This window comes from Berghia stephanieae, chromosome 2, assembly GCF_034508935.2.
Source record: "Berghia stephanieae isolate SIO BIC M18660-M18661 chromosome 2, UCSD_Bste_1.3, whole genome shotgun sequence".
NCBI lineage: Eukaryota > Metazoa > Mollusca > Gastropoda > Nudibranchia > Aeolidiidae > Berghia > Berghia stephanieae.
Window position 1 is genome coordinate 93,708,140 of NC_088361.1, and position 15,000 is coordinate 93,723,139.

A 15,000-nucleotide genomic window follows, 5' to 3' on the forward strand; every position below is an offset into this window, starting at 1 on the left:
TATTATATTCGTTTACACAAAGTCTTCCGTAGTTGTGTCTTACTTTACTGCATTGGCAGCTTCTAATGGTGCTCACACTACTATGTTATAACGATGGACCCAAGATGCAAATTCAGTACCGTACTCGTGCACCGATCACAGCTCTCCCATCCACTCTTTCCTGGATCTTCTGTCTCCAACGATTCTGTCAGACCGTCCATCTTTTGTCGCTGCCGACCAGGTGCTCTTTTTCATTCAAACTTTCCCGTCGTTACCGAGTTATCCAACCTTTTTTTTCTCATAATAATATGGCCCATGAATTTTGCTCGTCTCTTTCTCATCTTCCTCACCAACGATCGTGAGTACTCCGCCATCTCCGTCTTTTCCTCATTTGTCTTTCTATCTGTCCATTGGATTCTCGCATCATCATTATCAATCCTTTTTTCATGATATTCATAAAACAACTCGTTGCCTCAATTTTGAAATCACGGGGTTTTTGTGTGTGGCTTAAATTGAAACGCAATAGACCAGAAAAGGCATGACGTCACAGCTTCTACTCTTCCGGTTCCAAAATAATTGTAAGTGTGTAAGTAACCAGTCCTAAGAAGGACCAATAATGACTAGGTTACATATTGAATCATAAAGGTGACATAACTATTTTAGTAGCAGGATCAGGTTCTTAGGGTTACGGGACGTAAAAGAGCGAGGACGGATAATCTTTATCGACTACCAGCATATATTTATTTAGACTAGAAAATAAGAAGTCATCACTTTGAAACCATAAGATAAATGACACACAGTATGTATCCAGTCATCTGGAAGAGTGGTCTCCGCTTCCAATGAGATTTGAACCAGTTTTTTGATATCACTTTATGCTTCCCTATTTATAACAACTGGTTCAATTTTCATTGATAGCGTTCTCATTTGCATTGTTAAAACCAAAACCTTGATTTAAAAAGGAATCTAAAGTTATGATTTTCAATGATGCCCACAAATAGCCCCCTGCTGGTTTCATATGCTTTCTTTCAAACTATTAAGAGTATCATTAAAAATATTTTTGATACCTTTTTTTCACAGGGTACGAGAGTAGTTATAAGAAAACAAATCATAAACTTCACTCTCTCGATAAATAATACCCGCATCATCCCCAAAAGAAAATCCAAAATGAAAAACAAGATAATAAAAACGATACAGTAAGTAAACAAAGAAAGACAGAAGGAAACAATAAAACAAACGAAAACAATAAACAAATAGAGTGAAACAAAACAATTCCCCCCCCCCCTCCTCCCCAAGTAAACAGCAAAAAAGCAAACAAAACCTGCATCATTTTATCATTTTAAATTTTGCCTTTTGTTCCAAATCTAAAAACGATTGGATTTCATTCTCAAATCCGTTTTTTTTCAAGGTCAACTGCACTATTGTTACACAACTAAGTAAATAATATAACTAAGTAAACAATTCTCCGATGGTAGGGACGGGAAGGAGGAGGGAGGAGATGTTATATTGTCGGTGAATATTTTGATTCTATCAAAATTAGAAATATCAAGATCTATATCTATATGCATTCCAGATATTGTTTGATTGTTTGTTGTCTGCCTGATGAGACTGTAAATTGATATTACATTCTTTACAAAGAAAGAAATGGCCTACTTACTCGAAAGCTTGTAGAGTTTTGACCAATCAAAACACAGCATTGGAGACATACCTTAAAGCCTACTCGGACAAATATAGCTAGAACGAAATTGACGTTCAAGGTTACACATAGTTTTGTGTATTGGCACGTTATATCGGGCTGGCAATGTTATGAGTTATTTTATTTATTTATTTATTTTTTGGCTAAGCGCTTAGCATCAACAGATAGAACGAAATTGACGCTACTCAGCTCTTTGTTATTGTTTTTAGCCAGCTATTTTATGAGTAGTTCTTACTATAGAGTATTAATCAGACTATAAACGTTTAAGGATGCACATATTTTGTGTGTTGGTACGTTATATCCGGCAGGCGAATTTTATGTTTTTAAACTTAACACATAGCATCAATAGCTGGTTGTTTTTAACAACAGAATGAATGACTATGAGTCACACTGTCCTTTGTTATAGTTTTTAGATCGTCAGCTAGGTGATTAGTTCTCACTAAATTATATCAATCAGACTAAATATAGTATGAAGTTGACGTCACTCAGGCCTTTGTTATTGTTTTTTTTTGCTATCCATTTTTATGAGTAATTCTCACTAAACTGTATTAACTAGACTATAAACGTTCAAGGTTACACATCGTTTTGTGTGTTGGTCCTTTATAACTCCGGATGGTAATGTTGTGAGCTTCTTAACCAAGCGCATACTATCTATTAACCCGTAGCCATCGTTAACAAAAAGCCTGACACGAGGACCGTAGCCAGCGTTAACTTATAGCCTGATACTGGTCAAAAAATGACGTCAAAAGACAAGTCTTTGGTCACGAAAGCAAATCGTGAGTTGCATCCAATAGTTCAACCAATGGAATTATCTGCTTCCTTGTGCATAACTAACGACAACTCACTAGACGCTGCACAAACCTAAAAAAGGACGTCAAACTATAAGTCCAAGTGGGTTCTCGTGTCAGGCTATAGATAGTATGCGCTTGGCTAAGAAGCTCATAACATTGCCATCCGGAAGTTAACGGATCAACATACAAAACTGTGTGTATCCATGAACGTTTATAGTTGGGTTAATACAGTTATGTGAGCATTTCTCATAAACGCGGATGGCAAAAAACAATAACAAAGACCTGAGTGACGTCATCTTCGAACTATCTATACGTAGCCATCGTGAACTTATAGATAGTATGCAGATGACGTCACTCAGGTCTTTGTTATTGTTTTTACCATCCGCGTTTGTGAGTTGTTCTCACTAAACTGTATTAACCAGACTATAAAAGTTCATGGTTACACAGAGTTTGTGTGTTGGTCCGTTATACTTCCGGATGGCAATGTTGTGAACTCCTTGGCCAAGCGCATTCTATCTATAGTCTGGTCAATACAGTTTAGTGAGAACAACTCACAAACGCTTGGCAAAAACAATAACAAAGTCCTGAGTGACGTCTATAGATAGTTCTAAGATGACGTCTCTCAGGTCTTTGTTATTGTTTTTTGCCATCCGCGTTTTTGAGTAATGCTCATTGAACTGTATTAACCTGACTATAAACGTTCATGGATACTATCTATAGATAGTATGCGTTTGGCTAAGAATCTCACAACATTGCTATCCGGAAGTATAACGAACCAACACACAAACTATATGTAACCTTGAACGTTTATAGTCTGGTTTATTCAGTCTAGTGAGAATTACTCATAAACTCGGATGGCAAAAAAGCAATAACAAAGACCTGAGTGACGTGAACTTCATACTAAACTATCAATAAGTTAACGATGGCTATGCAAGGACCCACTAGGACTTATCTTTTGATGCCATTTTAAAGGTTTATGCAGCGCCAAGTTAGTAGTGCTCAAAGAATCAAGTGATCCCATGGTTGAACTGCTGAATACGACTCACGATTTGTTTTCTTTTGTGGCAAAAGTCTGGCATTTTGACGTCATTTTTTCGTCAGTGTCAGGCCATAACTTTACGAAGGCCACGCTCAGTGTCAGGCCGTGAGTGTGCGAAGGCCACGATTTACAAGACTATAAAACTTCATAGTTACACATAGTTTTGTGTGTTAGTCCGTTATACTTCCGGATGGCAATGTTATGAGTTTCTAAGCCAAGCGCATGCTATCTATAAACGTTAATAAAATGTACACACAGTTTATGATATGTGTGTACGACTTACTTGGCGGGTAGAAGTGGTGAGTTCTTTACCTAAATACATACCGCCAACAATACCATAACTTCATTGAGTTGTATGCATATACCAACAAACTGGCTTCCAGTTTTTGCGTATTTATTATCAACGTGTTCTAACACGGAGAAGAATAAAACTCGATAATTACTTAAATGAGACGCACTGCCATTTAAGACTATGTGTGCCAACAAAATAATTATGCTTAACGCTTAAAAAACTCATACCATCCACCAGGCGGATATAACGTACCAACACACAAAACTATGTGTATCCTTAAACGTTTATAGTCTAATTGATCCAATTTAATAGGAACATCTCATAAAAATGGCTGGCTAAAAACAATAACAAAGAGCTGAGTGACGACAATTTCGTCCCTTCTCTAATAGTGATCGATGTTCAATGGCTGGTTGACATGTTTTGAAGAAAGCTATGTTCTATGCACTGTATGAAATTGACGTCAATCTGGAAATTTGTTATTGGTTTTAGTCCCCAAGTTGGGTGATTCGCCCAAGCTAAAGTCCCTCTAACAGGCTATAAACGTGAAAGATTACATTTAAAAAAAGTAGTTTAGTGTGTTGGTGCGATTTATCTGAAGAGGTTTGTTATTTTTCGATACCCGTGGCATTGTTTTTCTGAGGTATGATTCTTGCGAAACCCAGTCCCAGGTTCACTCCCCAATGGTGTACACTTCCCTGAGTCCCCGGTTCACTCCCCACTGCTGCCTACTTCCCATAACTTTGTCGGGTTTCGTAAAAAAGAAACACCTGTGATTCTTGTGTCGCCGTGAATGCAAGAACTGTCTCGACAAACCAGGTCGTGTCTCGGAGAAGGAGTGGGCAGATATGAAAGTAATCGACAACCGGGACGATTCATAAATCTTGTATTACTGTGAGTCCACCTGACTAGAAAATGAGACGAGCTGTCTTTTACCTCTTTTCTCATGTTTACTTTCCAGACCACAGCTACATACTACATGTGTTTCTTCACCTTGCAACGATCAGATTTCCTCATGAACTACATGGACGGCAAGAACTGTCTCGACAAACTAGATCGAGTTTCAGAGAAAAAATGGGCAGATATAAATGTAATCGATTACCGGGACGATTCTTACATGGAGCCATATTTATGTGCCGAGTTGCAGTTTTGTCCAGGTGAGCCAATAAATGTCTTTTGGTGAGACTAATTATTTTCCTTGTTTGTTCTCCTGGTGCAGAATTAAATTACTTAAAAAAAGAAGGGTATATAGTAAAAATACTATTTAAAAGAGGGTAAAAAAATAACAAACAAACAAAAACTTTTATAAGGCTCAATATCTAGTGACAGTAACACTTAACATTTAGGTCAGACAATAATGCTGTACTCTGAAAAACACACATTTTAAATTTTGGCCAGAAAACTCGTTCTTCAAATACCGATCGATTAAAATGACTCATATTTTGCCAAAAACTCAAAAATCTTGGACATATCTCATGTTTGAGAGTTTTTGACATGATAAAGGTCATTTTAATGGGAGCTATCAATATTTGAGTTTTCGTCCAATCGAGTCATCGATCACATAATTTGTTGCTATCCAAGGATTGGATATTTCTTAGTATATGTAAACACGCTGCTTTGTGTATGAAAATTTGTAAACACACCCACGATTCAAGCTGAATGAAATGATTTAATGTGATGTTAGACATTTTGAAAACTGTGAACATTTTCACTATGTGGGTCACTTGAGCACGTTTGCAGTGTGACCAATGACCTCGAGCACATGGAAAGGTAATATAGATCATCCCCATTGATCGATATTTGTAGGACGAGTTTTATGGCCTGCGTTTTAAAGACAGTTTTTTCCCCCAGATTATACGGCATAGCAAGACATTCTTCTTCTTCTTCTTCTTCTTCTTCTTCTTCTTCTTCTTCTTCTTCTTCTTCTTCTTCTTCTTCTTCGTGGTTAGGCGACATCATGCTGGCGACAAATGCTGTGCCATGTTGTATTCGTTGATCAGGAGCTGTTCATGACTTGGTGCTGTTACTATTTCTTCTAGCAGATCGTACCATTCATTTGTGGCTCATGGAGAAAATCTCTGTTGCCTACACATTGTATTGTGTTTGAACTATTGATTGCATAATATGTCAAGGAGTGGGTGGTACGCGTACTATGCCTATGTGTTGGCAGTTGTGGATTGTTTTTTTTTTGTTGTTGTTTTTTTTTGGTTAGAATTTTAGTTAAAGACGATAGATGACAAATTAGATGCGTCTATCTTCTTGTTTGAATATATAACAGCTTTGATAAATATCAAAATAATGACCAGAGAACGTTTCATGCTAAAAAATCGCCTTCCACCTAAAACACAATTTGTAAAAAAAAAAAACAAGAAGAAACAAACAAAGAGAAACAAACATAAAAAAATAACCAAAGAAAACGGCAAAAAATCCCGACAAAAAAAAAAAAAAAAAACAAAAAAAAAAAAAAAAAAAAAAAAAACGAAACAAAACAAATAAACACAAGCTCGTTAATATTTTACGTTATAGTACAGACAAACTTTGTGACTATCATATGGAGTGAAAATACGTGAAATATTACCATTTTAAATGTTTTTGTGATTGGCTGAAGAAGGACCTTGAGCCCGAAACTTTCAATGGTTATCACATGTTTCGTTCTTTTTATTTTCTTTTGGTAAAAAAACCCCCCGTTTACAATCAATTTTGCTGGACATTAGTTTTTTTCCAGTCCACAACTTCTACCTTGCTTCAGATCCATGCTACGGTAAGAAGTCCGAAGGTTCAGTGAGCACCCCGAGAGCTTTGGCCAACGATCAAGGAAATCCATGTCGACGTTTGAAGGTAAAAACATTTACGCCAAGTTTCATATTAATTTGGGGCTCATTGCTTCAATCTGGTATATGTCGCAATGAACTAGGTGTAAAAAAATTATTTTAGAGCCAAAATGATACAATAATGATCAACAGAAAAGACGAACAAGGTTGATATAGTTATATAAATACTTGGCATTTTCAATTCAAATGTTTTGCCTTCAATAATTGTATTTTGAATAGTTTTGAATGAGAAGGGGTGTAGTAATAATATGATCAAATCACAATTTCACGAATGTTCAGAACCCAATATGATAGTATGAAGTTGACGTCACTCACGTCTTTGTTATTGCTTTTTGCCATCCAGTAATTCTCAATAAACTATATTAACCAGACTATAAACGTTCAAGGTTGCACAGAGTTTTGTGTGTTGGTCCGTTATACTTCTGGATGGCAATGTTGTGAGTCTCTTAGCCAAGCGCATGCTATCTATACGTGCTTTATTACTATAACAGTTTAACCCTCTCCTTACCACGCATAGGAAAATCGTCACATTCGTTACGATGTAACCCACAATTTTCATACTCTGATTTCATTTTGTTATAGTTATAGCGATAAAACTCGACATCGTGTTGCAGAGTTCATTTTTCTGAACAAAATATAGCCTGTACACGTTCTGTCTGAAAAATCTATTTTTGTGTTGGGTGAGCTTGAAGTTTCGGGTAAAATTCTGAAAATAGATGGTAGGGAGAGAGTTAACACTCCTATTTTTCTTTCGTTAATGAATCGTTTTGGATGAGAAGGCCTGTAATTGTGAGATCAAGTTACGTATATTCACTTAGAAACACTCGTTTTAATTTAATATTTTTACTCGTTAAGCTCGTGAAAATCTTAAATTAGAACTTGTGTTTAGAACCAAATAAACTAGCTTTTATCCTATAGATAGTATGCGCTTGGCTATGAAGCTCACACCATTGCCATCCGGAAGTATAACGGGTCAACACACAAAACGATGTATAGATAGTATGCAGATGACGTCACTCAGGCCTTTGTTATTGTTTTTGCCATCCGCGTTTGTGAGTTGTTCTCACTAAACTGTATTAACCAGACTATAAAAGTTCATGGTTACACAGAGTTTGTGTGTTGGTCCGTAATACTTCCGGATGGCAATGTTGTGAACTCCTTGGCCAAGCGCATTCTATCTATAACCTTGAACGTTCATTGTCTGGTTAATACAGTTCAGTGAGAATTACTCATAAACGCGGCTGGCATAAAAAAAAAACAATAATAAAGACCTGAGTGACGTCAACTTCATACTACTTTGGTCACAATTTTAAAATACTCATAACATCCTCCAGCCTGATATAATAACCTACCAACATACAAAACTATGCGTAATCATGAACATTGATAGTCTGGATAATACCGTTTAGTGAGTATTACTCATAAACGCGGATGGCAAAAAAACAATAACAAAGACCAGAGTGACGTCAACTTCATTCTATCTATAAACTTCTTATTGATATAATTTTGTGAGAACTGAGCACCAAAATGGCTGTCTAACACAAAGAGATGAGTGACGTCAATTTCGTTCATTCTACATATAGAAATCCAACTTCTAGCATCAAAGTTACTCCGACAAAATAACATTTTTGAAACCTTTTGTTACATTTTTGACTATAATATAATTATTTCAATTCAATTCCTACCAACAATGGCATTCCGACACAATACCGTTTGGAGACGATGGGTCACATTTTTGACTACATATAAATCCAACATCCAACATCAATAGGTAACAAAAGTGTGGATGTCAATAAACTGGTTCCAATTTCATTGGAAGTGTAAAACCACTCGTCCGGAGGATTGGATACATACCTCGTGTAATTGATATTCTAATTTCATGCATAGTGAGTTTTGAGTCTAAATACATGCTTGTCGTCAATAAAGATCATTCAGCTAATAAAATAGTTATGCCACTTTATGATTCAATACTAACATATTCATTATTAGTCCTCTGAAGGACTGGTTAAAATAAACACTTCCAATGAGTTTGGAACTGGAAGAGTAGAAGATATATGATGTCACAACTTCTCTGCCCTATTTCACTCCGACGTTCTAGTATCTTTTTGAGACGATACTCCTCATAAACGTAAATTTAAAAAGAAATCTTTCTCTTTTTTTCCCCTCTTTTCTTTTCTTTCACGCAAAGGACAGGAGATGCAAATGGGATTTGGACAATAATCTGGATTTCAACTCCTTGCAAAGAAACCGGTTTAACATCACGTGTAACTGTGAGGGAGACCGACAAGGATTTCAGTGGAATTCAAGATTTGCATTATGCGTTGGTAAGATTAAACCCCCCCCCCCAAAAAAAAAAAAAAAAAAAAAACAAAAAAACTTGAGCTTTTATATAGTGCAATATCCACTCAAAGCGCTTTAAAAAGGGTCCCTGGCCAATAGTAACACTTAACATGTAGGGCGTGGCATGACGCCTGTTAGGCGATATTACTATATTAGTATTATTAATAAAAGTATCCATCATTGTGTCGTTGTTTGTCGTCAGTGTGTCAGTTCGAAGTAAAAAGAGAACCCCCCCTCCCCCCCCCCCCCATAAAAAAATATCAAACAAAATGAAGGAAAGGAAAATAAAGAAACCAAACAAACAAAACAGAACAAAAACATATAACACCTCTCCCCCAACCCGAAAAAAAACACCACAAAAAACCCAAACAAAACAAAGGCAACCCCCCCCCCCCCCCCCCGAAAAAAAAAAACAACAAAAAAACCCCACAAAAACAGTACGGCAAAAGAAATAACATGTTTAAAATACAAACAAAACTTTTAAAAACCACACATACAAACAATCTTCAGCTTTTATATAGAGTAATATCCATCAAATGTGCCCAAAGCGCTTTACAAGAGGTCCCAAGCCAACAGGAATACTTAACACGTAGGACAGCTCTGTCGTCAGCAAGGCACTACTTATTTTACACCGAAGTACAGTGAGAGAATGTGAGTAAAGAGCCTGTTCTAATAACTAAACTTTGCTCTCACAACGGGACTCGAATCGCGGACCTGCGGGTCAGAAGCGAAGTGTCCACCACGAGATGACATGACGGAATACAACTTTTTAAATAGGATGATACTTTAGTCTTAGGGAGAATATTTAATTTCTCAATGTCCTTTCGCCCTAGGGTAGAATTAAAAATAAATGGAGATGCTAGATTAAGAAGAACAGTGCAGCTCATGAAATAAGAGAGAAAAGAGAGAAAGAAAGATAGATGGAAGAAGAAGAAGAAGAAGAAGAAGAAGAAGAAGAAGAAGAAGAAGAAGAAGAAGAAGAAGAAGAAGAAGAAGAAGAAGAAGAAGAAGAAGAAGCAGGAGGAGGAGGAGGAGGAAGAGGAGGAGGAGGAGGAGGAAGAGGAGGAGGAAGAGGAGGAGGAGGAGAAGAAGAAGATTGAGAAAAAGAGTGAGAGAAAAATAAAAAGAGAGAGGGATAGATGTGGAGAGAGAGAGAGAGAGAGAGAGAGAGAGAGAGAGAGAGAGAGAGAGAGAGAGAGATAGCGAGAGAGAGAGAGAGGATGAAAGAAACAGGGAGATAGTAGATAGATAGATAGAGATAGAGAGAAAGAGAGAGAGGAGACAGACAGACAGAGAGAGAGAGAGAGAGAGAGAGAGAGAGAGAGAGAGAGAGAGAGAAGGGGAGCTGGGAGTAAGAGATAGAAAGAGAGAGCTTTCTCAAAAGGTCACGTAAACAAAATGTGCTACATGCAAATGACTTTCAACACGCACTATATCTAGTGCCTTACACGGGGAAAAAAACCCAACATATTTTTGAAATTTTGGCCAGAAAACATGTCCTTCAAATATCGATCGATTAAAATGATCCTCATCTTTTCAACAAAAAACCCCTCTAAAACCTGAGACTTTATGGAAATCCCAGGTTTGATAATTTTTGACAAGATCAATGTCATTTCAACGTTATTTAGAGAAGCATTTTCTGGCCAACATTTTTTTAATGTGTTTTTTTTTTCTTCAGAGTACGACGGTATTAACTCGATGTATTTCTGTTTTATTGTTGTACTAAAATCAAACCTAGGCACCGACGAACGCAATTTCATCACGTCCAAAAATTTGATTAGTCCTTCATAATCTAAACACATTCTAACAGCTTGTTTGAAATACACTAATCTATGTATAATTGCACCTTTTAAGAAAGTTCAAAATTCCCGTAATTCATATTGAGTGAATGCACTTTGCTGCCTTATTTAAGCAATTAATTGCCGTTCGCTAGAAACACACGTATTCAAAACTTTGGCCGAGAAATTCGTCCTTCAAATATCGATCAATTTCAATGACCCATCTCTTGGCAAAAATTCTCAATTCTGGGACTTTGCAAAGTCCCAGGTTTGAGAGTGTTTGTCAAGATGAGGGTCATTTAAATCGATTGATATTTGAAGGACGAGTTTTCTGGCCAAATCTTTAAATACGAGTTTTTTCAGAGTATGGCAGTTAAACGGTTAAGTACCTTGATTGGTGACAAAATAATCATCACAAGGAAGGAAACACACGGAACTATCATGTTAGCGGTGTTACTTTGTGCGCATGCGTAGTCGTGAATTGTGATTTTCGTACTCTCGTAGAAACCTTTGAAATGTTGTTTTCGTCTAAGTTGATCTACGCCCAGCCCCCTAGCCTCCTATCTAATGGTCACCGATTACCTTACAAACCCATACTGCAAAGTTCAGCACACTCTTGTCTCTAATAGGATGGTGACACACTACTGTACCATTCAACCCCACCTATTCTCTATTCTTCAACTGTCATGATATCACGGTCGATGAAAATTAATCATGAGATTTTGTTTGTTTGATTTCTTGAATTTGCCACTTTTTGAGGCAAATTTGATTAACCGAAGCTTGTTGCAATTAACCAGTGACTTTTATATAGAATTAATTCCGTTTGCTGGGAAACGTTGCGATTAACCGGAAGTTGCGATAAACCGAGTTACGATTATCCGGAGTGGACTGTGGTAAACAATTTTTTTAAAAATTGAGCTTTTATATAGAGCAATATCCACCAAACGTACTCAAAGCGCTTTATAAGGGGTCCCTGGTCAACAGCAACATTTAACATGTAGGACGGGACGTAACGCCTGTTAGGCAATTTTACAATTTTTCGGACAAAGACAACGCTGTTAACGGCCAGGTAATCCTTTTACACCTAACTACGGTGAGAGAATGTGAGTAAAGAGCATTTTCCAAGGACTCAACTATGCGCCGAGCGCGAGACTCGAACCCAGGACCTTCCGATCCGAAAACGAGTGTCATACAACTAGACCACATAGCGTGGTATCTACCGTGTTGGACACATTTAAGGGACGGAATCGACCACAAACTCATTCCCCTGAGCTCTGGAATAATTTTTAAATGTCTATTTCAAATGAATTCCGAGATAGCCCGGCCGTGACCTCAGTGCAACAGTAGGAGCTAAGTTTGTTGTTCAAGGAGAAAAAAAAACACCGAGATGCCGACATGTATGATAAGGATTTAAATCGTCATCAAAATATCCTTCAAAAATTGCTTGTTATCACATGTACTAATGGAGTTCTAAATGATAAAGTATATATAAAAAAAGATCCAAGTGGTGTATGAAATCGAATAATATAGAAGGTGATGAGTGGTCACGTATGTGTTAAAAACCTTGAGCTTTTATATAGAGCAATATCTACACGATGTGCTCAAAGAGCTTTACAATGGGTTCCTAGCAAACATCAACAATTAACATGTAGGACGAGACATGACGCTTGTAAGGCGATATTACAATTTTTTTCCGACAGAAACAACGCTGTTAACGGCCAGTTACTCATCTAACGTCTGATACGGTGGTGGAATGTGAGTAAAGAGCCTTCTCCAAGGACTCAACTGTGCGCAGCTTAAATCGGAACTCGAACACGTGCTCCTCTGATCCGAAGGCAGAAGCTTCTAATGGTGCTCACATTACTATGTTATGATGATCGACCCAATCAGCAAATTCCGTACCGCACTTTGCACCGTCGCAAACCCCACCCGGAAGCTTCGTCACAACATACTGTTCAAACAGATGCTCTGCGGTTTCGGGCTCGTTACTACAACGGGTACATGTTTGACAGATGGAAAGTCGCCACTGATGCAGCAAGTGAGCTGTTAGGCAGGTTCTCGACCGAAGCCGATTGGCTGCCACCCAATGTCTCCTCTTGCTGGTGGAAAAGTTTGGCAACTTCTCCCCCAGTTTCGAGGAGTCGATGTCCTTGAGGGATTGAATTCGTGATCCGAAGGCGAATATCATACCACTAGGCCACATAGCCGCTCGACAAGAACAATTAAGAACAATGTTCACCAACATATTAACAAGGGGCAATGGATATTGATCACCATTTTAAAAATGCTACAGAAAGAAAAGTCGGTTAATTAAGAAAGGATATAGATCGCCATTTTTAAAATGCTACAGAAAGGAGAGTTTGAGAAACTCTCTTGGGCTTTAGAACATTATTTTCTCCAAGTGTTTTAACAGTTAAGAGACATCTTATTACTGAACTGTTATGCAGAACATTTTATGATGAATATAGATATCCATCTGTATGGGTGAATGTTTAACAGTTAGTTTCTCGTAAAGCTCCACAGAGCATTTTAAAGTAGATTCTGACAATATGGGCCCTGATAACTCATTTAATAGATAGAACATTCGCTTCATACGCAAAGAAACAACAATCGATCAGCCAGGTGGTCTAGTAGTGTGACACTCGCCTTCAGATCGGAAGGTTCTATGTCCGAATCCCGTTCTGAGCGGAGCAGAGTTGAGTCCTTGGAAAAGGGTCTTTATCCTCATTCTCTCACCGTCCTCAAATGTAAAATGAGTATCTGGCCATTAACAGCGTTGTCTCTGTCCGAAATGTCGCCTTACAGGCGTCATGTCTCGTCCTTATATATTAAACGTTGCTGTGGGCTACAGAGAACCCTGTAAAGCGCTTTGACCACATTAAGTGGATATTGCGCTATAGTACAAAAGCTCAAGTTCAATATCCCGGATGGAACTGAGATTTTATTCTGACCCTTCTGTCCACCCAGCAGTGATTGGGTAGTGAATTTGTTAGATCTGGCAAAAAGTACTTGCAATAGACTAGCGTCCTGTCCAAATATATCAAACGATACCTATAATCGGTTTAACGCTATAGAGACCTCAATGATGGACTAGTGTTGATTTTTTATTTATTTATTAAACGGCACCTTTTCAATGAATATGATAGTAAGTCGATGAACTCAAAATTTATGATTTAAGGTTGAATTAATTTGAACTCAATTTCTAGACAATACATTATTTTGACTTCGTAAGAGAACTCTCGGAGCTTTTTTTATTTGGGCACGAAGATATCTCTTCTGCATTTAATATCTTGTATATTTCGCTCACTTTTCGTAGAATTCTTTCTTAATGTTAAGAACGGAAAATGGTTTATGTAAATCTTAAGAAATTGATCGCATTCAAAATAATGAGAGGAATCACAAACTGGTATCGATTCAATGCAAGTACTCCCATCTCATTGTCACAAGCGCTATCCGGAAGGTTGACACACAACCCACATGCTAAAAAGGATGGCGTCATATTTCGATGGGACGAAACAAGTTTGATCTTTTTTTGGGGAGATAAAGTCATCACGATGTCTAATCAATTTCGTAATACACGCAAAGTATCTTCTTGTCAATTGTAAACACCATGCAGAAAATAGTGACTATTGGTCCAGTTGTCTCCGAGCCAATTTGCCAATTATATATATATATATATATATATATATATATATATATATATATATATATATATATATATATATAATTTTAATATTTACCACAATGTTGGAGTCAGTCTACATCGATGTTTCAGGCCTTTTCAGCCATCGTCAGGACTGTGTGTTACATGAGTTTGGTTTGTTGTGTGTTGTTGGTTATTGAAGTGGTTCCGTAGGTTTGTAGTTGATTAGTAAGTGTTTTCGTCTATGTGGACAGCTATTGTACATCTCATTTTTCGTGTTGAGTGTGGCTTCATGAGGGTGTTTGATTATAGTATATTTCTCTTCCAGGCATAAGCTACATTGTTTTGATGATGGTGTGTATCCTGTTGCTTTAGATATAATTTTCCATGAAATGTTGTGGTCTAGTTTGTTGTCTTTTAATTTCCAAATATGTTCGCTGAGTTTTGTGGATGTTTTTTTGTTAGTGTTTCTAAAGGTTGAGATGTGGAGGTTGTATCTTGTTTTGAAATTATTTTCCGTTAGTCCTACATATTTTTCCTGCTTTTTTGTTTTAGTTTCGGTGAATGTGGCCTGGTAAATTAAACTTGATTCTAAACATTGTTTAGCGGGCAATGTT

At 37.3% G+C, this 15,000-nt stretch overlaps 1 protein-coding gene across 1 annotated transcript in view; it reads left to right on the forward strand.

Moving 5' to 3' along the window:
* LOC144963785 (uncharacterized) overlaps nucleotides 1-15,000 on the forward strand; it is a 34,870-nt gene that overhangs the window by 13,585 nt on the left and 6,285 nt on the right. The window contains exons 3-5 of the mRNA XM_078897722.1: nucleotides 4,753-4,948; nucleotides 6,541-6,629; nucleotides 8,811-8,946. Coding sequence (XP_078753848.1) covers nucleotides 4,753-4,948; nucleotides 6,541-6,629; nucleotides 8,811-8,946 — 421 coding nt within the window. The remainder of the gene's footprint in view (nucleotides 1-4,752; nucleotides 4,949-6,540; nucleotides 6,630-8,810; nucleotides 8,947-15,000) is intronic.